The following is a 26,609-nucleotide window of genomic DNA, read 5'->3' as shown; positions in this document are numbered from 1 at the left end:
TCTTGTCTATCTCTGCTATCCAGTTCATCTTGGAATACATTTTTGTTTTATCCACAGTCCATTTTGAATTCCATATGTTATATTAACAAGTTAGATATACAGTTTGGACCTCAGATTCCTGTGTTTTTATCTTAGAAAATGAGCACTTTTTAACGGGGGAGAAAAGGAAATGATTGTGAGGTGAGGAATATGACATGGCTAGAAACCACACTTGCTTCAAGATGGGAAAATCTTATGAGATTAGAACAATCGAAGATTTTTAATGCATCAGTAGTTTTAGACATCTTCTTGTTTATTTAAAAGGCCACATAGTCTTATCTATGGTCTGTTTCAATTAGAAATGCAAAGATAACATGAAGTTAAACAAGGCCTTCTTTACTTCTTTTCCTATATTCATTCACCTAACATTTATAAAGAGCCTGCTGTATATAGAGAGATACCGAGATTAATGTACTGTGATTTCCAGGAGCACACAGGCCAGTTCAGACAATGGTGATATAATCAAATTTTACCTATTTGATATTTACTAGCAAAAGATTGGAGGAAGAGATGACACGAAAACTAAATTTTAATGGATAAGTAGGAATTTCCTAGGATTAGGTGTAGGTAGAACATTCTAAACAGAATAAACAGTATATGCTGTATTTATATAGGATATAGGTGTTCAGAGTGAAGGGACTGCCTGTCGTAGCGAAAATCTTTGAGTTCTATATTTGCCTGTGAGTCTTGTGACTAATGGATTGCATTGGAGTTTGAGCCAGGTGGTCAGCTGTTTTTATTTCAGGATGGCCCTGAGTAAAGCATCTCTTATTCCTGAAGCTTCTCCCTCTATGGGGTGAAAATAGAACAGCTTTTCAGCTACCATTTTAAACAGTGGTGAAAATGGTGAACACCTAAGTAACATCAAACGTGTCCTGGCAAGGCCACCAATAACCTCCTAAGTGCCAGATCCTCTCAACTCTCAGTTCTTAACTGACATGGCATCTCTACAGCATTGGACACAGTTGACTACATCTTTTTAAAACTTCTTTCTTGTCTTCTTCAACATCTTGTCTTCCTAATTCTCCTTCCTTCTCTTGAACTGTTTCCTGTCATCTCTGTTGATTACGTTTTCTCTACCTACCCTTTACAGGTTCTGTTACATTGCCATGTTATCTTCTCACAATTTCAACATTATTTTCTCCAAGAGACTTTCCCTGGCTCCTCAGTCATTTAGGTCCCCTTAGGAAGTGCTCCCATAGCACTATGAAGTGTTTTTGTCATTACTCTCATCATTTGTTATTATAAATACGTGCTTGACTGCCTGCCTTCGTTGTTGGACGGTAAGGTCCCTGCAGGAGACAGTGTTGGTCTTGTTCATTGTTGTATGTCTAGCATCTAGCACGGTACCAGATGTTAAGGTACTCAGTGAATTTATTCATTCAATAAATATTTATTGTGCACACATTATGTAGGCCAAGGAATTCAGCAGTAAAGAAAACACACAAAAATTCCTGCCCTTTATGGACCTTATTTGTTGAATGAATGAACGAACGAAGTCTACACACTCCCTTGACAACCTTGCCTTCGCTTGTGTCTTCAGCTACCACATATGAGGTGATTACTCCCAAATCTCTGCTTCTTCTCAGACTGCTTTTCTGAATTCCAGGCCCAGGTGTCCAAATGTCCTCTAATGACCATCTCCACTAAATGTTCCCCAAACATCTCCAACTCAGTGTGTCTAAAGCTGCACTCCCCAAAACCTTTTCTTTATTCTGCATTCCCTGTCTTGGTAAATAGTACTGCTCATTTGGTTATGTATGTTGTCATCCAAGTCCTAAACTGTCTTAAATTTCCCTTCAACACTTGCACACACACACATACAGAATTTTTACCACTATTACCTCAATTCAGGACCCTCTCATCTCTTGCTTAGACTATTATAGCAATCTTCTAACTGGTTTCTTTGATCCATCGTTCATACTCCTACCAAAGGAATCTTTATAAAATGCAAATTGATTATAAGACAGCAATGAGTTATATAGGAATAAAATCTAAACAACTTAGTATAGCATTCAAGATCTGGCCCCTGTTTGTCTCTGCAGCCTTTTCACTCACTCTGCCCCACTCATGACTAGCTAACCATTCATTGCTGTACTACTTGCAGTTCTCTTATTAATGCGCATATTGATTTCACTGCTCTATGCCTTTGCTCCTGATGAATTCTCAGCCTAGAGTACTGCCTGTCCTTCCTACCTGATGCATCTGTACTTCTTTTTCAAAACTCATTACCCGGATCACATCATCTCTGGAGCCTTTCCTTACTCCCCCTGCCTCTCCAAAAGCTAGTCAAGCTGACTACTCACCTACACTTTTTTTTTTTTAATTCTCCACTGTAACCTGTGTATAAATGTCTCTTAGCCCACTTATCTTTATTTGTTTAAATCTTTCTCTCTCTCAGCCCAGTGGTGTCTTTTTTTTTCTTTTAATAGTAGCTATCATTTATTGAATACATATTTGTACCTGGCACTATGCTGAGTACCTTTCATTTATTATCTCATTTATATTCATAGTTGCCCTGTCAGGTGAGGTAGGTGATATTATCCCAGCTTTTCAGAAGAGGCACCAAGGAACTTACTTGCTCAAAGTTACATCATTACTAAGTACTAGAATCTGCATTTGAGCCAAGAATGTTGGTCACGTAAGTCTGTGCTTTACTCCCTGTGTTTACTGCATTTGTATTGCTTATGCCCGTTACATAGTATTCAGTAAACATTTATTACATGTCTGGAAGAAATCTGTACAGGCTTTTTTTTTAGAATTTTTTTACTGTGCTTTAGATGAAGGTTCACAGAGCAAATTAGTTTCTCATTAAACAATTAATACACATATTGCTTTGTGACATTGGTTGCCAACCCCATAAATGTCAACACTCCCCTTCTTGTCCTTGGGTTCCCCATTACCAGCTTTCCTGTCCCTTCCTGCCTTCTTGTCCTTGCCCCTGGGCTGGTGTGCCCATTTAGTCTTGTTTTGTTTCATGGGCCTGTCTAATCTGTGACTGAAAGGTGAACCTCAGGAATGACTTCAGTACTAAGTTAAAAGGGTTTCCAGGGGCCATACTCTCAGGGTTTCTCCAGTCTCTGTCAGACTGGTAAATCTTTTTTTTTTTTTTTAATTTAGACTTTTGTTCTACGTTTTTCCTCTCACTTTTGTGATCCCTGTCAGAGCAGTCTGTGGTTGTAGCAGAGCACCATCTAGTTGTGCTGGACTCAGTCTGGTGGAGGCTGTGGTAGGTGTGGTCCATTAGTCCTTTGGACTAATCTTTCCCTTGTGTCTTTGGGTTTCTTCATTCTCCCTCGCTCCAGACAGGGTGGGACCAATGGGGTATCTTAGATAGCTGCTCACAAGCTTTTAAGACCCCAGACGCTACTCACTAAAGTAGGATGTAGAACATTTTCTATATAAACTATGTTATGCCCATTGAGCTAGATGTCCCCTGAGACCATGGTCTCCAGCCCTTAGCCCAGTAATTCTGTACCTCAGGGAGTTTGGATGTGTCTGTGAAGCTTCCATGACCTTGCCTTGGTCAAGTTGTGCTGACTTCTCCAGTATTGTGTACTGTCTTACCCTTCACCAAAGTTACCACTTATCTCTTGTATATTTAGTGTTTTTTCCTCCCCAACCCTCCCTTCCCTTGTAACCATCAAGATTGTTTCTTTCTCTGCGTAAACCTTTTCATGAATTTTTATAATAGTGGTCTCATACGGTATTTGTCTTTTTGTTACTGACTTATTTCAGTCAGCATAATGCCCCCATATTCATCCATGTTGTGGAATGTTTCGAAGATTCATCATTGTTCTTTATTATTGCGTAGTATTCCATTGAGTGTATGTACCATAGTTTGTTTATCCATTCGTCTGTTGATGGACGCTTAGATTGTTTCCATCTTTTTGCTATTGTCAATAATGCTGCAATGAACATGGGTGTGCATATGTTTTTTCATGTGACGGCTCTTATTTCTCTAGGATATATTTCTAGGAGTGGGATAGTTGAATCATATGGTATTTCTATTGCTAGCTTTTTAAGGAAGCACCATATCGTTTTACAGGCCTTATTTGTGTGACCTTTTTTGCTGCTTTGGATGTGCCTCTTCTTGGCTCAAAGGTCAAATTCTAGTTAGTATATTATCAAATCGTGGTAAGTTTGTCATCTGATGCTTAGGTTTCCACTTCTCCCGTAATAACTTGTGGTGGAAATAGGAAGATGAGAAGAGGCTGAGTTACAGTAGAAGAAAAGTTCTTTATCATCATAAAAAACAAAAACAAAAATACAGGATTTCTTTCCCAACTTTTTATTTAAATTTAAATATATAGAAAAGTTGACAGAATAGTGCAGTGAACCACCATATACCCTTCATCTAGATTCCTCAATTGCTAACATTTTGCTGTATTTGCTTTGCCTCAAATATATGTTGCATCATTTCCATCAACTATTTCAGGTAATCAAATAGATGTTTAGGTTTTGATATCATCTTGTTTAATACTAATTTATATTTACTTGTTATCCTATCAAGACTTTTTTTTTTTTTTGAAGAAGTTGTGATGACTGCTATTTTTCTCAGTGCATACATGGTGGTTGGACAGTGATATACAGAATAATTCAGTGTGCTAGTTGTACGTCATGGTTTGGTGCACACCTTCCCTTAGGTTTGATTTTCTACAACTGTTGCATTCCTTTCTGTCAGTTGTCCAGGATTGAGTTAAATACATCTTCTCTTTCATTGTAACCCCTCCCCCCACCAATCAATGAAGAAGGTATTTTACCCACATTTTCCTAACATAAATATCTCTCTCCAGATAGAGGGTAGAAGTCTCACTGGGCTGGGGAAGAAACGAAAGGGGGGTGTTTTGAAATGTGGTGAATTAAGAAGGACATAAAAAATTGATAAAGATAGGTCTGCCTGTTTTTATATTCTTTTACATAACGTGTTTAAAGGAATTTGCCTATAATTTGTCTTCAAATGCTGACATTTAACTCTTAGGCTATATAATTGTGCTGGCTTTTTCATGAGTAAAATTCATATTCTGTGTCCAGGCTAATATGTTCACCTACTATAAACATTACTGCCTATGGTAACAGCTAGAATAAAAAATTCTTTTTATGTATATATCGTACCTGGCAGAGAGTCCTAGGACCACCACAAATTATTCCTGTCTTTTGGAGCTTGCTGACAAAAACCATAAAAATGTAAAACTCGGCTAGTCTGACATGGGTTAAGTTGAATTTGAAAACCTCTTAGTTTAGTTAGACTACTGTTTATACCGTTGTTGTTGTTGTCTTTTAAGATATTGAATAGTCAGACAGGCTCTTCTAATTAATGTATTCTCTGAGCTTACTCACCTGTCGTCTTACTGAGAACCAGCTCCTGTTCTGTATAAGCCATCTCTGGTTCCTGTGTGTGTGTGTGTGTGTGTGTGTGTGTGTGTGTGTGTGTTAAAGGTTAATAATGAGAATAATGAAGTAATCGCTTATTTATGCAGTCATGATTGGCAAAACCTATTAGAACAGGAATCTGCCCAGAAGCAGTGATTGGAGTAAAATGTTAAGGAATACTGAAACCAGTCACCGTTTTTTTTTCTAAATTTTGTTCATTTGGTTGTTGTTGTTGAGAATATACACGGCAAAATGTATACCAATTCAACAGTTTCTACATGTACTGTTTAGTGGCACTGATTACATTCTTCAAGGTGTGCAACCTTTCTCACCCTCTTTTTCTGAGTTGTTAGTCCCTCATTAACATAAACTCACTGCCGCCTAAGGTTCCTATCTAGTCTTTCAAGTCGCTGTTGTCAATTTGATCCCATATAGGTAGTATTTAAGAGAGCATAATGCTCAAGGCAGACCTTTTTTTATTAGTTAACTAAAAACTTTGTTCGGTTTTAAGATGTCTTCAGGGAATATTTTTGGTTTAAGGTTTAAAGATTATCTCAGAGCAGTAGTTTCAGGGGTTCATCCACCCTCCATGACTCCAGAAGGTCTAGCGTGCATGAGAATTTGAAATTATGTTCTGTATTTTCTCCTCTTTTGATCAAGATTCTTCCATGGAATCTTTTATCAAATATTTAGTAGTGGTAGCTGGGCACCATCCAGTTCTTCTGGTCTCATCGCATGGAGGCAATTAGTGACATATTCCATATACTCCTCCTACTCCTGACTCCCTCTTCTCTGTTGTTCAGAGTGAATAGAGACCAGTTGTTGTGCCTTGGATGGCCGCTTGCAAGCTTTTAAGACCCCAGGCACTATGCAGTGAACTAGGAGGTAGAACGGAAGCACTAAACACGCTATCAAGCCAATTAACTGTGATGTCCCATGAAACTAAAACCCTAAACCTCCAGCCAAGGAACCAAATCCCATGAGGTGTTTGGTTGTACATAAGCAGCCTCAGAAGAAACCTTTTTTTGTCGTTGTTATAAATATATCTATCACACTATGCAGCTTTTCCCAATTCAACTTTTTACAGGTATACAACTTACTGACAGCAATTACAATTGGCTATGCAACCCTACCCTGAATCAGTGCAGTATCTCCATCATTGTTAACCCCCTCTTTCTCCCTCCCTCCTGTCCCTGGTAACCACTGATAAACTTCGGTCTCTATACACTTGTCTTTTTATATAAGTGAGGTCATACAGTATATGTCCTTTTGTGATTGGCTTATCTCACTCAGCATAATGTCTTCAAGCTCCATCCATACTGCAGCATGTATCAAGACTTCATTTCTCCTATTGGCTGAGTAGTATTCCATTTGTATGTATGTACTGTATTTTGTTTATTCATCTGTTGATGACTGTTTAGGCTGTTTCCAGCTTTTGGCTATTGTGAATAGTGCTGCAATGGGTATTAGTGTACAAGTCTCCTTTTGAGTCTCTGCTTCCAAGTCTCTTTGGTATATACCTAGGAGTGGAATTGCTGGGATATGGTAGTTCTAGTTTTAGTTTTTTGAGGAACCGCCATACTGTTTTCCACAACAGCTGTACCATTTTGCATACCCACCAGCAATGGATAAGGGGTTCAATTTCCCCACATCCTCATCAACATTTTTTATTGATTTATTTATTATCAGCCATCCTAGTGGGAGTGAAATGGTATCTCATTATGGTTTTGATTTGCATCTCTCTGATGGTTAATGATACTGAGCTTCTTTTCATGTATTTGGTGGCCATTTGAATGTCCTCTTTGGTGAAATGTCTGTTCAGGTCTTTTGCCCATTTTATGATTGGGTTATTTGTCTTTTTGTTAAGTTGTCGAAGTTTTATATATATATTGGTTATTAGAGATTCTTGTCAGATATATGGTTTCTGAAAAGATTCTCCCAGCAGGTAGCTTGTCTTCACTTTTTTTGTAAAATGTTTTTATGAATGGAAGTTTTTAATTTTCATGTGTTCTCTGTTATTTATTTTGTCTTTTTCTATTTGTGCTTTTGTTATTGTATTAGATAATCCATTGTTGAAAGCTAGACCTGACAGCATTGCCCCTGTTTGTTCTTCTAAGAATTTTATGGTTTTAGTTTGCACACTTAGGTCCTTAATCCATTTCGAATTTGTTTTTGTTTGTGTATGAGGCATGGATCCTGTTTCATTTTTCTGCATGTGAAAATCCAGTTTTCCCAGCACCATTTATTGAAAAGACTCTTCTTTCCCCGTCTAATAGACTTAGCACCCTTGTCAAAAATCAGTTGGCCATAGATGTGTGAGTTTATTTCTGGACTCTCAATTCTGTTCCATTGATCTACATATCTATTGTTATACCAATACCAGGCTGTTTTGATTACTATGGCTGCATAGTATGTTTTAAAATCAAGAAATGTGAGCCCTCCTACTTTGGTCTTCTCTTTCAATATCGTTTTAGCTATTCAGGGCCTCTTGCCATACCATATAAAGTTGAAGATTGGTTTCTCTATTTCTGTAAAGAAGGCTGTTGAAATTTTGATCAGTGTTGTGTTGAATCTATAGATTGCATTGGGTGGTATTGACATCTTAATAATACTAAGTCTTCCAATCCATGAACATGGAACATCTTTTCATTTATTTAAGTCTTCTTTAATCTGTTTCAGAAACCCTGGTGGTGTAGTGGTTAAGAGCTATGACTGCCGACCAAAAGGTCAGCAGTTCAGATCTACCAGGTGCTCCTTGGTAACCCTATGGGGCAGTTCTACTCTGTCCTAAAGGGTCGCTATGAGTTGGAATTGACTCGACAGCAGTGGGTTTAGTTTGGTTTTTTGGTTAATCTGTTTCAGCAGCGTTTTCCAGTTTTCATTATTTAAGTCCTTCACATCCCTGCTTAGGTTTATTCCTAGGTATTTTATTCTCTTAGTTGCTATTTTAAATGGAATTGTTTCTCTATCCCTTTCAGATTTCTCATTGTTGGTGTAGAGAAACCCGGCTGATTTTTGTTTGTTGACCTTGTACCCTGTAACTTCGCTAAATTCCACTATTAGCTCTAGAAGTTTTCTTGTGGATTCTTTGGAATTTTCTATATATAGGATCATATCATCTGTGAATAGAGATAATTTTACTTCTTCTTTTCCGATCTGTATACCTTTTATTTTTCTTATTGTTCTGGTTAGATCAGTCACCATTTTTGAAATTTAAGAAATACTACTCCCAACCTTCATCATGATGACTTGTTTTAAAATAAATAATCTCATTGGACAGTAATTCTTATATCAATAACGTATATATTAAGTAATAGGGAGGTTCAGAAATGATCTGAAGGAAAAAATAGGACCTCTGTGGGAAATTACCACAAGAAGTAGTATTCTATCAGACACCTGACCTGGGAGGCTAGATGACCTTCCAATTTAGTGCCTTCATCTTGAGCACTTTGCAAGTTTGGAGGAGCTGTGGGAGAGGATACCACAGGTTAGGTTGTTATGTTTTTCATCCATACGAACTGTAAAAAATGTGAGAAGTATATGGACAGAATATTCCCTGGTGTTGGTTTTATTAATGAAACGTTCACTTAACTGATGTTATGCAAAACAAAACAAACAAGACAGAAACATAATTATAATCTCTTTATGTTTATATAGTTAGAACTTTCTATGTGAATTAGGTAGCAATGATTCTTTCCAGAACAATGTCATCACTTCAACGCTGCATTTATTTTTTGTTAATATAACCACTTTACCCCCGCACCCGTCCAAAAAAAAAAACCCATTGCTATCAAGTTGATTCCAACTCCTAGAAACCCCAATAGGACAGAATACAACTGCCCCATAGGGTTTCCAAAGCTGTAATCTTTATGGAAGCAGATACCACATCTTTCTTCCATGGAGTGGCTGGTGGGTTCGAACTGCTGACGAACTGCCGACCTTTTGTTCAGCAGCCGAGCACTTAACCACTGGGCCACCAGGAGTACTTGTAACTGTTTTATTGAGGTATAATTTACATACCATAAAACTCACCCTTTTAAAGTGTACAATTCAGTGGTTTTGAGTATATTCACAAAGTTGTGAAACCATCACCACTGTCTAATTCCAGAACATTTTCTTTATATCACCCTCCCAGCACCAAAATTCATACCCATTAGCAATTACTCTCCATTTTCCCTCACCAAACCCTTGGCGATTGTTACTCTACTTTGTCTGCATGGATTTGCCTTTTGGACATAGCCTATAAGTGAAATCATACAATATGTGGCTTTTGTGTCTGGCTTCTTTCATTTAGCATAATATTTTTAGGGGTCATCCACTTTGCAGCATGTAACAGTACTTCAGTCTTTTTTACGGCCGAATAATATTCCATTGTCTAAGTAAACCACATTTTGTTTATCCATTTATCTGTTGATGGCCACTTGGGTTGTTCTTACTTTTTCACTATCATGAATAATGATGCTTTGAATATGCACATACAAGTTTTTGTGTGAACATATGTTTTCATTTTCTCAGGTATATAACTAGGATTGGAATTGCTAGGTCAATATGGTAATTCTGTGTTTAATTTTTTGCAGAACTGCTAAATTGTTTTCCAGAGTGGCAGCAACATTTTATATTCCCACCAGCAGTGTATGTTGTTGTTAGGTGCCGTCGAGTTGTTTCTGACTCTTAGCAACCCTATGTACAACAGAAGAAAACACTGCCTAGTCCTGCGCCATCTTCACAATTGTTGCTGTGTTTGAGCTGATTGTTGTAACCACCGTGTCAGTCCATCTTGTTGAGGGTCTTCCTCTTTTTCGCTGACCCTCTGCTTTACCAATCATGATGTCCTTCTCCAGGGACTGGTCCCTCCTGATTACATGATCAAAATGCATGAGAAAAACTCTTACCATCCTCCTCTTCTAAGGAGCATTCTGGCTGTACTTCTTCCAAGACAGATTTGTTCATTCTTCTGGCAGTCCATGGTATATTCGATATTCTTCGCCAACACCATTCCCATTCTTCGCAGTGTTATCTGTGATTTGTTATGATCCACATAGCTGAATGCCTTTGCATAGCTGGTAAAACATAGGTCAACGTTTTTTTAGTATTCTCTGCTTTAAGCCAAGATCCATCTGACATCAGCAGTGATATCCCTTGTTGCCCGTCCTTTTCTGAATCTGGCTTGAATTTCTAGCAGTTTCCTGTCAATATACTACTGCAACCATTTTTGAATGATCTTCAGCAAAATTGTACTTGCGTGTGAGATTAATGATATTGTTTGATGATTTGCATGTTCTTTTGGATCACCTTTCTCTAGAATGGTCACAGATATTTGGCAGTTGGCCAGGTAGCTGTCTTCCAAATTTCTTGGCATAGATGAGTGAGCACTTCCAGCGTTGCCTCTGCTTGTTGAAAAATCTCACTTGGTATTCTGTCAGTTCCTGGAGGCTTGTTTTTCTCCAGTGCCTTCAGGGCAACTTAGACTTCTTCTTTCAATACCATCAGTTGTTGGACATATGCTGCCTCCTGAAATGGTTGAACGTCAGCCAATTCTTTTTGGTACGTTGACTGTATATTTCTTCTATCTTGTTTTAATGCTTCTTGAGTCGTTCAGTATTTTGCCCATAGAATCCTTCAGTATAGCAACTCGAGACTTCAGTTTTTTCTTCAGTTCTTTCAGCTTGAGAAATGCCAAGCATGTTCTTCTCTTTTGGTTTTCTAACTCCAGGTCTTTGTGTATTTCATTATAATACTTTGTCTTTTTGAGCTACCCTTTGAAATATTCTTTTCAGTTCTTTTACTTCATCATTTCTTCCGTTCACTTTAGCTACTCTACGTTCAAGAGCAGGTTTCAGAGTCTCCTCTGACATTTATTTTGATCTTTTTTTTTTCTATCTCTTTAATTACCTTTTGTTTTCTTCCTGTATGATGTCCTTGATGTCTTCCCACAACTCTTCTGGTCTTCAGTCATTAGCGTTCAATGCGTCAAATCTATTCTTGAGATGGTCTCTAAATTCAGGTGGGATAAACTCAAGGCCGTACTTTTGCTCTCATGGACTTGTTTTAATTTTCTACAGCTTCAACTTGAACTTGTGTATGAGTGATTGATGGTCTGTTCTGCAGTTGGCCCCTGGCCTTGTTCTGACTGGTAATACTAAGCTTCCCCATCATCTCTTTCCACAGATGTAGTTGATTTGATTCCTGTGTGTTCTATCCGGCAAGGCCCACGTGTATAGTCGCCATTTATGTTGTTGAAAAAAGGTATAGCCAATGAATAAGTAATTGATCTTGCAAAATTCTATCATGTGATCTCCAGTGTCATTTCTCTCACCAAGGCCATATTTTCCAACTACTGATCCTTCCTGTGTTGTCAACTTTTGCATTCAACTCACTGGTAATTGTCATGCATCTTGCTTACATGTTTGATCAATTTCAGACTGCAGAAGTTGGTAAATATCTTCAGTTTCTTCATCTTTAGCATTAGTGGTTGGTGGGTAAATTTGAATAATAATCAGTGACTTAGTCATCTAGTGCTGCTATAACAGAAATACCACAGGTGGATGGCTTTAACAAACAGACATTTATTCTCTCACAATCTAACAGGCTGGAAGTCTGAATTAACGGCGTCAGCTCCAGGGGAAGCCTTTCTCTCTATCGACTCTGGAGGAAGTTCCTTGTCAGTAGTCTTCCCCTGGACTAGGAGCTTCTCTGCACAGGAATCCTGTGTCCGAAGGACGTGCTGTGCTCCCGGCGCTGCTTTCTTGGTGGTATGACGTCCCCATGTCTCTCTGCTCGTGTCTCTCTTCTATATCTCGAAAGAGATTGGCTTAGGACACAATCTAATCTTATAGATCTGATCAGCATAACTGCTGCTAATCCATCTCATTCACGTCATAGTGATAGGATTTACAACACATAGGAAAATCACACCAGATGACAAAATGGTGGTCAATCACACAGTACTGAGAATCATGGCCTAGCCTAATTGATACACATATTTTGGGGGGACACAGTTCAGTCCATGACAGTCATATTAACTGATCTTCCTTGTAGGCATATGGATGTAATCCTATCACTGACAGTGTTGTACTTCAGGATAGATCTTGAAATGTTCTTTTTAACGGTGAACACAATGCCATTCCTCTTCAGTTTGTCATTGCCAGCATAGTAGACCATATGATTGTCCGATTCAGAATGGCCAATACCAGTCCATTTCCACTCAGTAATGTGTAGGATATCGATCTTTTTATGTTCCATTTCAATTTTGACCGCTTCTAATTTTCCTAGGTTCATACTTTGTACATTCCACGTTCTGATTATTAATGGATGTTTGCAGCCGTTTCTTCTTATTTTGAGTCACGCCACATAAGCAAATGAAGATCCCAAAAGCTTTACGCCATCCACTTCGTTAAGGTTGACTCTGCTTTGAGGAGGCAGCTCTTCCTCGGTGATCTTCTGAGTGCCTTCCAACCTGACAGGCTCATCTTCCAGTACTATTGTCAGACAGTGTTTTTGCTGCTATTCATAAGGTTTTCACTGGCCAATTTTTTCAGAAATAGACCACCAGATCCTTCTTCCTAGTCTGTCTTAGTCTGGAAGCTCTGCTGAAACCTGTCCACCTTGGGTGACCCTGCTGGTATTTAAAATACTAGTGGCATAACTTCCAGCATCACAGCAACATGCAAGCCACCACAGTACAACAAACTGACAGATGAGTGGTGGTTAGCAGGCTAGAAGTCTGAATTCTGGATGCCAGTTCTAGTGGAAGACTTTCTCTCTCTGTCTGCTCTGGAGGAAGATCCTTGTCTCTTCTGAACTTCTGCTCCTGGGCGATCTTCATGTGGCTTGGCACCTCTCTATCCCCATCTCTGCTTCTCTTGATTGCTTTTTTAATCTGTTTTATATCTCAAAGAGGTTGACTGAAGACACACCCTACACTAATTTTGTCTCATTAACGTGACAAAGACACCCCATTCCCAAATGGGATTATAACCACAAATATAGATATTAGGATTTACAACACATAATTTTGGGGGGATACAATTCATAACATTCCACCATTTGACTCCCTAAAAATCATGTCCTTGCCGCATGCAAAACGCATTCACCCCATCACATCATCCCAAAAGTCTTAAATCAACTCCAATTCCAAAATCTCATCTTCTGAATCATCTAAATCAAATATATGGGTGAGACTTTAGGCATATTCCATCCTGGGGCAAAATTCTTCTTCATCTGTGAACCTATGAAATCTAAATTACGAGTTATCTATTTCTGAAGTATAGTGGTGGAACAAGTACAAGGTAGACATTTCCATTACAAACGGGAGAAATTGGAGGGAAAGAAGGGATAATGGGCAGCAGCAAGTCTAAAACCCAGCAGAACAATTTATATTAGTTCTTAACACTTGAAAATAATCATTTGTTCTCTGAGACCATCTAGGCAATGGCCCTGCCCTCCAGGCTCTGGGAGTTGGTCATGCTCTCTGCATTCTGGTTGGAGGCCCCTCAGCCCTGGGCTTCAGCTCTGCCTTCCAGGCCCACTGGGATGGCAACTCTGCTACCTTGGCTTTGGGAGGCCCTATTTTCCTAGTACATCTGAGTGGCAACCTCACCCCCTTGGCCCTGGCAGGCCCTGTTTTCTGCCCCTTGGGTTTGGCAGCCCTGCTCCCTAAGCTTTGGGTGGCAGTGCTATCCCCTTGGCACACCTTTACTGCAGCCCCACACTCCAGAACAGAGTTGGTGAAGATCGTACTCTTTGGAATCTAGGAGGCTGTGGCCCCACGCTTTAAAACTGAGAAGGCCCTGCTTTCTGTGCTCCTTCCAGCAGTTCTACTGATCTCCTGAGCTGCTCCAGGGATGGTCTTTTCTTTTCATAGAGGACAACAGTTGTAGCTTGTTTGGCCTGTTTCCTGCCTGTAGCATTCCAAGAGGCAGACGGCATTCTTTTCCTTTTGTCCTTTGTCTGTACCCTTTGGTCTAAGCTGATGCGTTTTGTGCTATGGTAGTTGCTTAGATCCATTAATCACAGGTTTAATCTGTTTAACAAAAGATTGTGTAGGTATGTCCCTGGTGAAAATTCTAGGACACACGTCCTTAGTTTGTACAACAGAATTTTCCAAATCATTAAGTTTTGTTTTCCTTTTACACAATTCATTTTTAAGTCCATCTCTTTCCTCTCACATTTTACTATAAGCAGCAAGGAAAAACCACGTGGCCCCTTTGAGATCTTGCTTAGAAATCTCATCAGCCAGATATCCAAGGTCATCACTTACAAGTTCTACCTTCCACCAAACAATTGAACGTAATTCAGGCAAGTTCTTTGCCACTGCATAAGAAGCAGTCGCCCTTGTCCAATCTTATGTTCATCATTTTCTTTTAAAGCCTCACCAGAAGACATTTAACATCCACATTCCTAGCAACTTTCTGTTGCTGGCACCGTAGATATTCTCTAATATGGTAGAGACTTTCTCTTAGGCTCTCCTCACTTCCTTCTGAGCTCTCACCAGGACTGGCATGTTAAAACTCTTCTAGCCTGTACTCATTAGCCAATTCCAAAACCACTTCCACATTTTAGGTATCTGTTAGAGTTGCATCCTACTCTTCCGGGACCAAATTCTGTCTTAGTTATCTAGTGCTACTATAACAGAAATACATCAAATGCATGGCTTTAACAGACAGAAATATGTTTTCTCAGTTTAGAAGGCTAGAAGTCTGAACTCAGGGTGCTGGCTCTAGGGGAAGGCTTTCTCTTTTGGCTCTAGAGGAAGGTCCTTGTTTCTTCTGAACTTCTGCTCCTGGGTGAACTTCATGTGGCTTGGCATCTCTCTTCCCCCATCTCTGCTTCTCTCGCTTGCTTGTTTAATCTCTTTTATATCTCAAAAGAGATTGATTTAAGACAGACCCTATACTCATCCTGTCCATTAACATAACAAAAGAACCCATTTCCAAATGAGATTATAACCACAGGTGATTTACAACACATATTTTTGGGGGACACAGTTCAATCCATACCATCCGTCCAACATCATTCTTTTGCATGTCACTGCATGTATTTTTATTGCGATAAAATATGCATAATATGAAATTTGCCATTTTAACCATTTTCAAGTGTATAATCTCGTTGCACTAATCACACAATATTTTTTATCCAAATGTTTTAATCATCACCACTGTTTGTTTCCAAAACTTTGTCATCACTCCACGCGGAAACTCTACATCAGTTAGGTACTCCACATCCCTGTTCCCATCTCCCCCTCAGCCTCTGATAACTACTAATATGCTTTTTTTTCTTTCCGGATTTGCCTATTCTGGATATTTCATATACGCGGAATCATACAATATGTGACTTTTTGTGTCTGGCTTCTTTCACTTAGCATAATGTTTTCAAGGTTCATCCATGTTCTAGCATGTATCAGAACTTCATTTCTCTTTATGGCTGAGCAATATTCCATTGTGTATATATACACAACAATTTGTCCATTCATTTGTTGATGGACATTTGAGTTGTTTCCACCTTTGTGCTATTGTGGATAATATTACAATGAACATTGGTGTAAAAGTATCTGTTTAAGTACCTGCTATCACTTCTTTTGGGTATTGCCATGGATTGAATTGTGTCCCCCAAAAATATGTGTATCAATTAGGCTTGGCCATGATTCCCAGTATTGTGTGATTGTCCACCATTTTGTCATCTGATGTAATTTTCCTATGTGTTGTAAATCCTATCACTATGATGTGAATGAGATGGATTAGTGGCAGTTATGTTCATGAAATCTACAAGATTAGATTGTGTCTTCAGGCAATCTCTTTTGAGATATAAAAGAGAGAAGCAAGCAGAGATACAGGGGGACCTCATACCACCAAGAGAGCAGAGCAGAGAACAGAATGCATCTTTTGGACCCAAGATTCCTGCATAGAGAAGCTCCTAGACCAAGGGAAGATTGATGACAAGGACCTTCCTCCAGAGCAGACAGAGAAAGAAAGCTTTCCCCTGGAGCTGGCCCCCTGAATTTGGACTTCTAGCCTACTAGACTGTGAGAGAATAAGTCTGTTTGTTAAAGCCACCCACTTGTGGTATTTTTGTTACAGCAGCACTAGATGACTAAGACAGTTATATACCTTGGAGTGGAATTGCTGGGTCGTATGGTAATTCTATACAGCCCTGGTAGCACAGTGGTTAAGAGCTCAGCTGTTAACCAAAAGGTTGGCAGTTTGAATCCACCAGCTGCTGCTTGGAAACTCCATGGATCAGTTCTACTCTGTCCTGTAGTTTCACTATGAGTCGGAATCGACTCTATGGCAACTGTTTTTTTTTTTTTTTTTTTTTAAATAATAATTCTGTGTTTAACTTTTTTAGGAACCACCAAACTGTTTTCACAGCAGCTGCACCATTTTACAATCCCACCAGCAATGGATGAAGGTTTTAATTTCTCCACGTATATGATTTCCAAATATTTTCTCCCATTCTATTGGTTGTCTTTTCATTTTCTTGATGTCTTTTGATGCACAAAAGTTTTTTATTTTGATGTTTGTTTTTCTTTTATTCCTCATGATTTTGGTATCTAAGAATCCATTGCCAAATACAAGGTTCTGAAGATTTATCCCTGTGTTTTCTTCTAAGAGTTTTATGGTTTTAGCTCTTATATTTAGGTTGTTGATCTATTTTGAGTTAATTTTCATATATGGTCCTTACGTTTGTTGTTATTTCTTCAGATTTAAAGATTTGAGAGAGAAATTTAGATGATCATTGCTATTGTCTTTGTGAATTAATTTTTCACAGTTCTTTTTGGGATACATATGCTGTGTTCATCTGAAGAGTTTACACCCACCTGTTCTCTCACCAAATATGGTTGCATTTCTTTCCCTATTTTGTGTATTGGAATCTGAAAAGCAGTACTGATAGATGCAGTATGAATCAGTTTTTACAGTTTTTTCCCTTAATTTGCAATCTCACCTCTTCAGCTACAATATAGAGAATGCCAAGAACTTTTAAGCCTCTATCAGAAATATCTATCAGAACAGCAGGAGAAGCTCACCATGTCACTCTCAGAACTTGGTGCTGCTAAAATGCAAGAGCAACAGGTAAGCATCTTTACTCGTAACTGTTCTCTAATGCATCAGCAAGATGTGAGAAGAGTCATTTTCCTTTTCCTTTGTCTCAGAGTATATTGTTTAAAACATGTAAATATAGCATGTGATTGAGTTGGTGTCTTTGACCTCTGTCTTTCCTTTTCCTTTTCCTGTTCCTGGGGCCAGAAGTCAGGAATGATCACTTGAAGCAGGCTGTGGGTCAGTGGGGAAGCTCCTGGTTGTATGAAAGCACAGCAGGAATGGTAAAGAGAACTCAATGCTCTGTTGCTTAGTGAAGAAAATCAGATATGCTGCTTGTTATTCAGTGTCCTTATGGAAAACATTAATAAACCTTTCCTAACTAATGTTTACTTTTTTAGAAGAGTGAAAATGAAAATTGGAATATTTTCCGTGATTATATGTGTGTATATATGTATTAATCACACAAATATATGAGTCTTTATATATCAACATTTATATACATATCATCAAATGGTATTTATTATAAAGCTAAATGAATGTACAGAACCACACCATTTATGATATGAAAAAAGATACTTCTTGCCCCCTAACAGCTGATATTTGTTGTGTTTTTCATATCCATATGGATTTAAATCTTTAAGTAGATTAAGATAAGCTTTCTATATTAAAACATTGTTGAAAGAACTGAGTAGAGTCAAAGTCTTTCATAGGAAGTGCCAAAATATGACACTTCCTCTCCTCCTTTTTGAAATGGTATCAGTTCTTAAGATCAGACTTTAGGGGTTTTTGCAACCCTTCTAAAGGATACCATTGCTGTTCAGACTAGAGACAACTGTCTCAGACAGGTTAAGAATTTTGGCCAAGGGCTCTCCAGCTTTGAACCTGAAGTTTGGAAAAGTAATAATAATAATTTTCTGAAGTCACAAAATTTTCAAGAAATGGCCAAAGTATGGCCATTTTTTTGTCTTTTTTAAACTAAGTTTTATAAATAACATCTGATAACTCCGTGTATATAAAAACTAAACTCCAACAGCTGCAAGGAGTTGTCCGTAAGTTTACAAGAAAGGGCTTTTTTAAAAAAATTTTTTAAACTAGCGAAGTTTCTTTTACACTTTCTACCCTTTTCCATTGATAGGGTCAGATGTTGTTCTTGCATTTTTTTTTTTTTGGTTTTGTTTTTTTATAAAAAGATAGTTTTATAAATACTCTGCAGCTCTTTTTGTTTTTCCTTTAGCTTTTAAACATATAATTTAATAACTTTGTAAAGGAACTTATTTTCTCTTTTAAGTAAAGAGCTGTTTAACCACACAAATAGATCATGTAAACAGTGACACAGGACCCATGGCAAGGATACACTGGACACACCCTTCACAGACTCGCACAACCAGTGATTTTGATCTTGTTCAGTGCATTGCGTTAGGTTGGAGAGCTGCACCCTGTTTATCTATATTGTCGTTTGAAATATTTTCTTTCGTTCTGTTTTTTGAAAAGCTAGATTGTACAATGAGAGGGAAGAAAGTGGCAGCTTATTTTTAATTGTTTATATGAGTTTTACTTGCCACTTTGGAAACGGTCAGGTAGTTTTTAATGTGGTCTTTGCCCATTGCTCTTTTGGTCAGGCTAGAGAAAATGGTAGCTTGAAGATCATGTTTTTGATGTTTGTTTTTGCATTCCCGCTTCCCTCTGCGTGACATAGTTGTATTTAGAGGGCATACAACTGAAGGGCAACCCACTTTGCAAGGACATGGGAAGTGAGTGGGAGGGGCCTTCCAATTGCCAGTATAAATGCAGTCTTACATCCTTAAGGATACAGACTTGAGAAGTAGTCACCAGGGGACTCTATAGACATGTAGATAAAAAGGCCTAACTTCTTCTATTTACTTTTGAAAATGGGAAAAAACAAAACTTTGTTAGGTGTTAGTATTTTATGTTTAAGCTGGTGATTTCTTGGAGGTTTCACTAGAGCCCGATCATAGTTAAAACTGCTTCCCTTAACCTTAACCTTGAAGGGAAAAACTAAAAAAATAACAAGTACTAGAATGAAAATACTGCAAGTGTATGGGAAGAGTATACCCTCAAAAAGAGGACTACTTTTGAATTTTTGTTTTGACTTAATCCTGAGAAAATTTTAAAACCATGTTTTCAGGAAGTATTTAGTGGTCAGGGTTTGGATTATGTCTTATATACATTGAACATGAAACTGAGAATTGAAAGCTGCTTGTAGGCTCTGCCATTTGAATCTAGAGAGGGAAAATAAATTTCATTTTGGATACAAAGTGGAGAGAGTCACCTTGTTTCCCAAGATGTCTGGTTTGTTCTTTGTGACAGATTTCTCTAAGCTGAGCAAAGGAAAAGCACCTTCTCTTCTTTCCTCATGGGAAGTGGGTAAATTTAGTTGATAGGCCACTTCTTGGCAGGAAGGACATCTTTGTGAAGACTCTGAACCTGAATGGGTAAACTGACGTCATTCTCTTTGCCTTCCCCCATTTACCCTGTAGTGAAGATAAGCGTCCTCTTTATGTGCTCACAAATAGATTGTGCCCATCTCTGTCATAGTACCTTTCTTGTTTTGTAAAAATTGTTTATTCATCCGTTTCCCTCATCAAGCTTTTGTAAGAACAGGCATCATTTCTGCTCTTCTGCTCTTCTGACCTTATAAAAGGCCTGGTGCAGAAACTTTTCCACTTTTTCCATAATTACTTGTCCCCTGTTTCCTAATGTAGGTCTAGGTTAAAAGCTGACTAGGTACCCAAAATATGCTAAAGATAAGTTATTGCTGATTATATGTTATAATGCCTCTTGGTGCTTTCTGTCACTAGTCTCAGTAGTTTTATTAAAAGAGTTTTTGTACTGCTTAGGGCCACAGAGTTTTGGGATCACTTTCTGTTCTGTGACTGTTTTTGTACGTTCATTTGGTTAAATATGTTTGGTTAACTATCATATATAGACATGTAATAAATCTCCTTACCATTTTAATTCTAATTTTATTTTACATGTTTAAATATGTATTTGGTGTGTAGTATGTGTTTTACTTCTGTAATACTAAGCTATCTTCAAGTTGTAGATACTACTTTGTTATAAGAAGCCCTAGGTTTTATTGGCACTACAGAAGCTTCACCATACTGTCCAGAGGTATTCTAAGTGACAAACTAAATCAAAGAAGATATCATGCTCTTTGGATATCTGTAATATAATGTCTGGCTCAAGTGTGCTACTAAGCTCACAGAAAAAAAGTTTGTGCTTTCATAGGACTTATAGGACTAGTCACATTAAGTTTGATACTGAGTTGTGATTTAAAGGAGAAGATTCCATAACATAAAATATCAATTTTATTGACATTAGCCTTTTCATATTCAGCCTACATCCTGCAGTGACTCTGATCTCTTCGCTTCATTCAATCCCTTATGTACATATGTATGATATATTGATTTACTGTTTTCCAATTATTTGTCACCCTCCCTGTAAGTTGATTATGTCTCCCTACCTGTTGCCATGTGATCTTTGTGCCTTCCTATTGGAGGAGTTCATTTTCCCACCACATTAACGTCAGATGGGTTAGCCAAATCACTGGTTCTGTTTAGTAAGCAGAAATTGTATATGGCACATGCCAGTATGAAGCTTTAGAGCCATTTCCTTTTTCAGCCATGCTGTTTTCTCTTTACTATGAAAATGACGTATCCCAAATAGGAACTGCTCCTCCAGCTTGGACCCTAGAAAGAACAATGTGGAACAGAGCCTCAGCCAACTTATAATGTGCATGAAAAACTTTTGTTGTTGAAAGCCACAGATATATTGAGTCATTTGCTCTAGCTAACCTAATCTCTCCAATGAAATTAAAAACTTATTTTTGGACAGGACCAGTCCTTATTTATGTTTTTTGTTTTGTTTTTTTTTAAATCTCCAAACAAAAAAAGTCGAACTCATTGCCTTAGAGTCATTTCTGACCCATAGGGACCCTATAGCGGCCCTGTAGGATAGAGTAGAGCTGCCTCATAGGGTTTCCAAGGAGCAACTGGTAGATCTGAATTGCTGAACTTTTGGTTAGCAGCCAAACACTTAACCACTGTGCCACCAGGGCTCCATTTTTTATCTCTACACACCTAATTTGAGAATTCCCCTTTATAGCATACAGTTTCCTCAGTATTCTCAGTTCTGAAGTGGATATAATAATACCTACCTCATGGAGTTATTATGAAGATTAAATGAAATTATGTATTAAATAAGATCCACGAGTTGCACTATGTGCAGACCTTGGGGTTTAGAAGCTTACTCACTAGATAATTTGTTTTTTTCTGCCCCTTTAACACACACACACACACAAACACACACACAGACGGCTTAAAACAGTCATTAAACGTTTGTGTCTTGGGGATCAAACTTCTAGAATGTCGAAGTCAGGAGTCTGGCAAATCCTTTTTCCAAAACAATGCTAAAGCTAGACAATTTTGTCAAAAGCAATGATTTCAAGAGACTGGAAATCAACCAAAGGCGTACAACAAATTGGAAAGCATCTGTTCAAGAAAAGCAACTGAACCTTAGGTAAAAACAGAGGGAGCCTGTGGTGTATTTGCCTGGGACTGCTTCCATTCCTACCTCCATCTCTATTCATGCATTAGTTTCACCAGGGTGGAGCAAGCTGTAAAATGTAGCAACTTCACTGCAAAGGGAGATCCTTTGATTTGGAGCAGAGCACAGAGATAACCCATGCTCCTGAGCATTGTCTAAGACAGTACCAGTCTTGGCAACAAGAGGGTAGTCAGCATCACAGCTGACTTGAGATTGCCATCTGGTCAGGGCAAGCATCATATTAGCAGGCTAGCCAGAAATTTAACAGAGAGATTGGGGGAATGAAACAGCCATACTGGGCCTTGATAAGCTTCCACATATTTTTGGCTTTCTGGAAGGCTTCATACATGCTTAGAGCTGCACACACATGCAGGAGACACCAGAGAGTGTGCTAACTAACCACACATCCCCGGTTTAATGTGAGTCCTGGTACACATGGAAAGGAGACAAGAGAGGGCCTGATGGAAAATAAAAGCTGGAACAAGTATGTGAACTGTCTGAACTTTGATTGTGTTCTCCAACCAACACTTTCTTCTCCAGTCAGCAAAGAGTGAAAGGTTTACTGGTTCATGTGTTTGAGCACTGCCTCTGTCCAAACATCGGCTGACCAATGAACTACATAGGAGTGGCCAGTCTTAAAAAAAAATTAGGATTAAAAAAAAAGAAAGAAAACTCAGCAGGAAAATTAGTGGCCATACACCATGGGGGAGACAGACTCCACAGAATTAGTCTAGAGAAGTCACTAAACAAACAAAAAACAGCATCAACAACAATCCAGGGAGGGGAATCAGAATCTAAAGTTACTACAATATATTATTTCAAATATCCAGTTATCAACAACAATAGCAACAATGTTAAAAAAAAAAAAAAAAAACAGAAAAGCGTAAACCGAGGAGTTCAGATGTTGGATTTACAAAGACTTCAAAGTAGACATTGTAAATATGGTCAAAGAACTAAAGAAAATAATCTTAAAGAAGTAAAGTATGACTACAATAATTCATCAAATAGAGAAATCTCAATAAAGAAATAGAGTTAAGAATGTAGAACAGAATTCTAACTCACAAAAAAAGACCAGATTTACTGGCCTGAAAGACTGGAGAAACCCTGAGAGTATGGCCCCTGGACACCCTTTTAGCTTAGTGGTGAAGTCCCTCCCAAAGTTCACCATTCAGCCAGGGACTGGATAGCCTCATAAAACAAAACAGGACTAATGAGGCACAGCAGTCCAGAGACAAGGACTAGAAGGCAGGAGGGGACAGGAAAGCTGGTGATAGGGAACCCAAGGTTGAGAAGGGACAGTGTTGACAGGTCATGGGGTTGTTAACCATTGTCATAGGGCAATATGTGTACTAAGTGTTTAATGAGAAACTATTTGTTCTGCAAACCTTCACCTAAGGTCAAAAAAAAAAAAAAAAAAACTATGTGAGATCAGATTGACAACAGCAACTCAAAAGGTTTTATGGGAAGCCTAGGGGGCAGTGAGTTGAAGATAATGGTGATGGAATAATTTGGAAAAGGATAGTGAGAATAGCAGCACAACTGGAAGAATGTAATCGCTGTCACTGAATTCTACATGTAGAAACTTTCAAAATGGTGTAACTTTGGCTATGTATATTTTCACCAAAAAAAGTGTCCTCAGGGTCGAGAAGGGAGAGTGTTGACATGTTGTGGGGTTGTTAACCAATGTCATAAAATAATACCTGTACTGACTGTTTAATGAGAAGCTATTCTGTAAACCTTCATCCATAAAGTACAATAAAAAAAATTAAAAAAGAAATAGAAGTTAAAAGAAAAACCCTAATGCAAATTCTGGAGTTGAAAGTACAATAAATGAAATGAAAAATTCACTAGAGGGGCTCAACAGCACATTGGAGAGTCCATATTTGAGTTTGCTGAAGAATTGGTGAACTTGAAGATAAATAATTATTTAGTGCCATCTTACAAGTCTCATGATAGTTGAAAACCAAATCAACATTATAGACATGTATTTATTATTATCTTAATGTTAATTGTTTCAAATTGATTGATAATTGGCTCTCATATTTCACTAATATTTTTCAAACCAAAAAAATATTATTCAGTGCAATCTAGTCATTAATACCTGGTTATTGACTTGAAGAAATTTTTTTCTGTTAGTAGGTTATAGATTCAAAATGAAATGTGAAAAGTGTTAAGCTGATAATGTAATACTAATTTCATGACACTCTATGTGTTCTCTGCATTAGATATGATTGGGACACAATAGTTAAAGTATATTCAACAATTTATGGTCTTTTTTTGGGGGGACCAAGGTCATTTGCCCTTGTATCTGACTATTCGACATTGGTTCTCAATCCTAAGCCTCAGAAAGCTGTTTATTGTGTTCATTTATTTCAAGTGTATTTTGGCTTTAAGGTTGTAGCATGTGTCTTAGGGTGTCATGTAATAAGAAAGAGATTCTAGTACTAAGAAGATTGTCTCAGCCAAAGTATGAATGAATTTTCTCTCTCAAAGTCATGATTTGGAAGCATTTCTCTATGGCCAGTGTTCTGATCCTTGAGTTGACAGTGATACACAAATGGTCACATTAGTGATACTGGATTTTGTAGAGTTAGCATCAGTCCGCTGAGATTAGAAGTCTGAATGCAGAAGAGAAAGAACTTGGTCATTTTTTTATATTACATTGATACAGTCACTGCTATCCATTGGTATTCTGCAGAGGTAAGTTGTTGATCAAAGGACCAAGGGACCAGCTGGGAAAAGTCCTAAATACCTTGTTCCCTGTTCTGGATGGGAATACTGGCATTAATATATCAGTCATTACTGACAAAGCAATTTGACCAGTATCCTTCAGATTAACAGGTAGTATCTCAGAAAATGTAGTGTTTGATTGTGCTTTGTATTTATAGAGTCAAAAACTCTCATTACTTATCTTCCTTTCTTCGAATATCTGTTGTTAATTAAATTAAATTTCAAACACTTCTGCAGTCTGATTTTTATAGTCCTTATTAGTGCCACCAACCGTCTGTCAGTTTGTCATAGTGTGATGACTTGCATATTGCTACAGTGTTGGAAGCTATGCCACCAGTATTTCAAATACCAGCAGGGTCACCCATGGTGGACAGGTTTCACCGGAGCTTTTAGACTAAGACAGACTAGGAAGAAAGGCCTGGCAATCTACTTCCAAAAATTAGACAATGAAAACCTTATGGATAGCAGCAGAACATTGTCTGATAAAGTGCTGGAAGATGAGCCCCTTAGGTTGGAAGGGACTCAGAATATGACTGGAAAAGAGCTCTCTCGTAAAAATAGAGTTGACCTTCAGGAACTTCATTTGCTGATGTGGCACAACTCAAAATGAGAAGTAGCAGCTGCAAACATCCATTACTAATGGGATGTACTAATCAAGGAAAATTGGAAAGCAACAAAAATGAAATGGAACACTTGAAGTTCAGTATTGTAGGCACTGGTATTTTGAATCCAAATGCATTTTGAATCCAACAATCATATGGTCTGCTATGCTGAGAACAACAAATTCAAGAGGAACAGTGTAAAATACGTCATTAAAAGGGACATTTCAAGATCTATACTAAAGTACAACATGATCAGTGATAGGTTAATATCACACACCTACAAAGAAGACCTGTTAACTGGACTGGTTATTATTCAAAATTATGCACCAACCACAAATGTGAAAGGTGAAGAATTTGAAATTTTTTATGAACTGTTACAGTCTGAAATTGATCAAACAGGCAATCAAGATATATTGATAATTACTGGTGATTGGAATGTAAAAGTTAGAAACAAAGAGGAAAGATCAGTAGTTGGAAAAATATGACCTGGGTGATAGAAATAATGCCAGAGATCATATGATAGAATACTTCAAGACCAATGGTTTATTCATCAGAAATACTTTTTTCAGCAACACAGTTGATGATTGTACACATGGAGCTCACTGGACCAATTACAAATTGATATAATCAAATTAACTAAATCTGTGGAAAGAGATAATGGAGCCCAATATCATCAGTCAAGACAAAGCCAGTGGCCAACTGCAGAACAGACCATCAATTCCTTGTGTACAAGTTCAAGTTGAAGCTGAAGAAATCAAAGCAAGTCTACAAGAGCCAAAGTACAACCTTGAATACATCCCATCTGAATTTAGAGACTTTCTCAAGAATACATTTGACACACTGAACACTAATGACCAAAGCACAGAAGCGTTGCAGGAAGACATCAAGAATATCATACATGAAGAATATGAAAGGTCATTAAAAAGACAGGAAAAAAGAAAAGACCAAAATGGATGTCAGAAGAAGCTCTGAAATTTGCTCTTAAGTGCAGAGTAGCTAAAGTGAATGGAAGAAATGATGAAGTAAAAGAATTGATTTCAAAGGGATGCTTGAGAAGACAAGGTAAAGTATTATAATGAAATGTGCAAAGACCTGGCGTTAGAAAACCAAAAGGGAAGAACACAGTTGATATTTCTGAAGTTGACAGAACTGAAGAGAAAATTCAAAGTCTTGAGTTGCATTACTGAAGGATTCTATGGGCAAAAAATTGAACAATGCAGCAAACATCAAAAGAAGGTGGAAGGAATACACAGAGTCACTG

The 26,609-nt window shown here is 38.0% G+C and overlaps 1 protein-coding gene across 8 annotated transcripts in view; it reads left to right on the top strand.

Moving 5' to 3' along the window:
* Positions 1-26,609, top strand: part of KIAA1328 (KIAA1328 ortholog) — a 354,269-nt gene that overhangs the window by 128,664 nt on the left and 198,996 nt on the right. For all 8 annotated transcript variants that reach the window (XR_002824780.1, XR_002824781.1, XM_004380903.2 and 5 more), the window contains exon 6: positions 17,353-17,480. Coding sequence is in view for 6 of the 8 variants with exons in the window: in XM_004380903.2 (XP_004380960.1) it covers positions 17,353-17,480 (128 nt within the window). In the remaining 2 variants the exon portion in view is untranslated. The remainder of the gene's footprint in view (positions 1-17,352; positions 17,481-26,609) is intronic.

Source organism: Trichechus manatus, unplaced genomic scaffold (genome assembly GCF_000243295.1).
Source record: "Trichechus manatus latirostris isolate Lorelei unplaced genomic scaffold, TriManLat1.0 scaffold00078, whole genome shotgun sequence".
NCBI classification, from domain to species: domain Eukaryota; kingdom Metazoa; phylum Chordata; class Mammalia; order Sirenia; family Trichechidae; genus Trichechus; species Trichechus manatus.
The sequence above is the reverse complement of the archived record's forward strand: the minus strand, read 5'-3'. Positions and strand labels throughout refer to the sequence as shown.